General features: G+C 51.0%; 2 protein-coding genes across 2 annotated transcripts in view; both read left to right on the top strand.

Annotated features, from left to right (window-relative positions):
• LOC103618147 (histone H3) overlaps positions 1-1,260 on the top strand; it is a 23,527-nt gene that overhangs the window by 7,712 nt on the left and 14,555 nt on the right. The window lies entirely within an intron of this gene.
• Positions 224-1,015, top strand: LOC103618149 (histone H2B 1/2/3/4/6). The gene has a single exon (XM_008636512.2). The coding sequence runs from the start codon at positions 237-239 to the stop codon at positions 615-617; it is 381 nt and encodes a 126-aa protein (XP_008634734.1). The 5' UTR covers positions 224-236; the 3' UTR covers positions 618-1,015.

Here is a 1,260-nt window from a genome sequence, read left to right as displayed (position 1 = left end):
AGGCCGGACTGGTTGAAAGAACCAGAAAAAGCACTGCCGCACCGCACAGCGCACGAGGGACACAATCACGCTGACGCAACCGCTCCGCCCCTTTTATCCCTTCCCTGGGCGGGATGAGCCCTCGGCGATTGGCTGGGACCCGTCGCGGCTGAGAGAGCCAATGAGCAGGCGGATCGTATTCTGACCAATCGGCGGCAAGGACACGCCCGCGCAGGAAGAGATAAGCGGTTGTCGCCATGCCTGAGCCGGCCAAGTCCGCCCCTGCGCCCAAGAAGGGCTCCAAGAAGGCGGTCACCAAGACCCAAAAGAAAGGCGATAAGAAGCGCAAGAAGAGCCGTAAGGAGAGCTACTCGATCTACGTGTACAAGGTGCTGAAGCAGGTGCACCCCGACACGGGCATCTCGTCCAAGGCCATGGGCATCATGAACTCCTTCGTCAACGACATCTTCGAGCGCATCGCCGGCGAGGCGTCGCGCCTGGCGCACTACAACAAGCGCTCCACCATCACGTCGCGGGAGATCCAGACGGCCGTGCGGCTGCTGCTGCCCGGCGAGCTGGCCAAGCACGCCGTGTCCGAGGGCACCAAGGCTGTCACCAAGTACACCAGCTCCAAGTAGGGTGTCTCGGACCGTCACTTGCAACCCAAAGGCTCTTTTAAGAGCCACCCACATCTTCTATAAAAGAGCTTTTACACACTGCCTCGGTCTTCTTGGGTATGGAGATTTAATAAGGAAACCTTAGATAAAATTTTTACCAAGCATTTATTCAGTTGCTTAATCTTATAATAATGATTATGAAATCCTTGAGTATTTTGCAAGCTAATTTAAATGTATTTACTATTCTGAAATATGTTTAAATAGTTTTTCAACAAATGGAAACCGTATTATAGTCTTTTACAGTAAAGGTGAGAGGCAATACTTTATAATTTATTCCATCTAAATTAGGAGTTTCACAGTTAAATTGGCAAACATGTTTCAAGAAAATGAAAACAAAATGAAGTAAATTTTTAATAATCGCCCCTCATCACTTTTCGTGTAGTTATTTCGGAACACTCTTAGGCTGAAACATTTTGCCTTGCGTATAAGATGGGCGAAATGACTGGAGGAAGTGAGAACATCTGAGATGGGGTAGGCGCTTCAGGGGGATGAGATATCACGGAATGCGGGAACCCGGGAGCACGGGTAGGCTCGGAGCCAGGCTCGCAGCGCTCCGTGCCCCCTTCGTTCTCCCTTTTTCCACCCCCTCCACTCCCCACTTTCT

The sequence above is a fragment of the Corvus brachyrhynchos genome, unplaced genomic scaffold (assembly GCF_000691975.1).
Source record: "Corvus brachyrhynchos isolate BGI_N302 unplaced genomic scaffold, ASM69197v1 scaffold56, whole genome shotgun sequence".
NCBI classification, from domain to species: domain Eukaryota; kingdom Metazoa; phylum Chordata; class Aves; order Passeriformes; family Corvidae; genus Corvus; species Corvus brachyrhynchos.
This window is presented reverse-complemented; position numbering and strand designations above follow the sequence as displayed.

Excerpts from the sequence above, each read along its gene's own strand:
- LOC103618149 (XM_008636512.2), top strand. The coding sequence starts at position 237 with ATGCCTGAGCCGGCCAAGTCCGCCCCTGCGCCCAAGAAGGGCTCCAAG.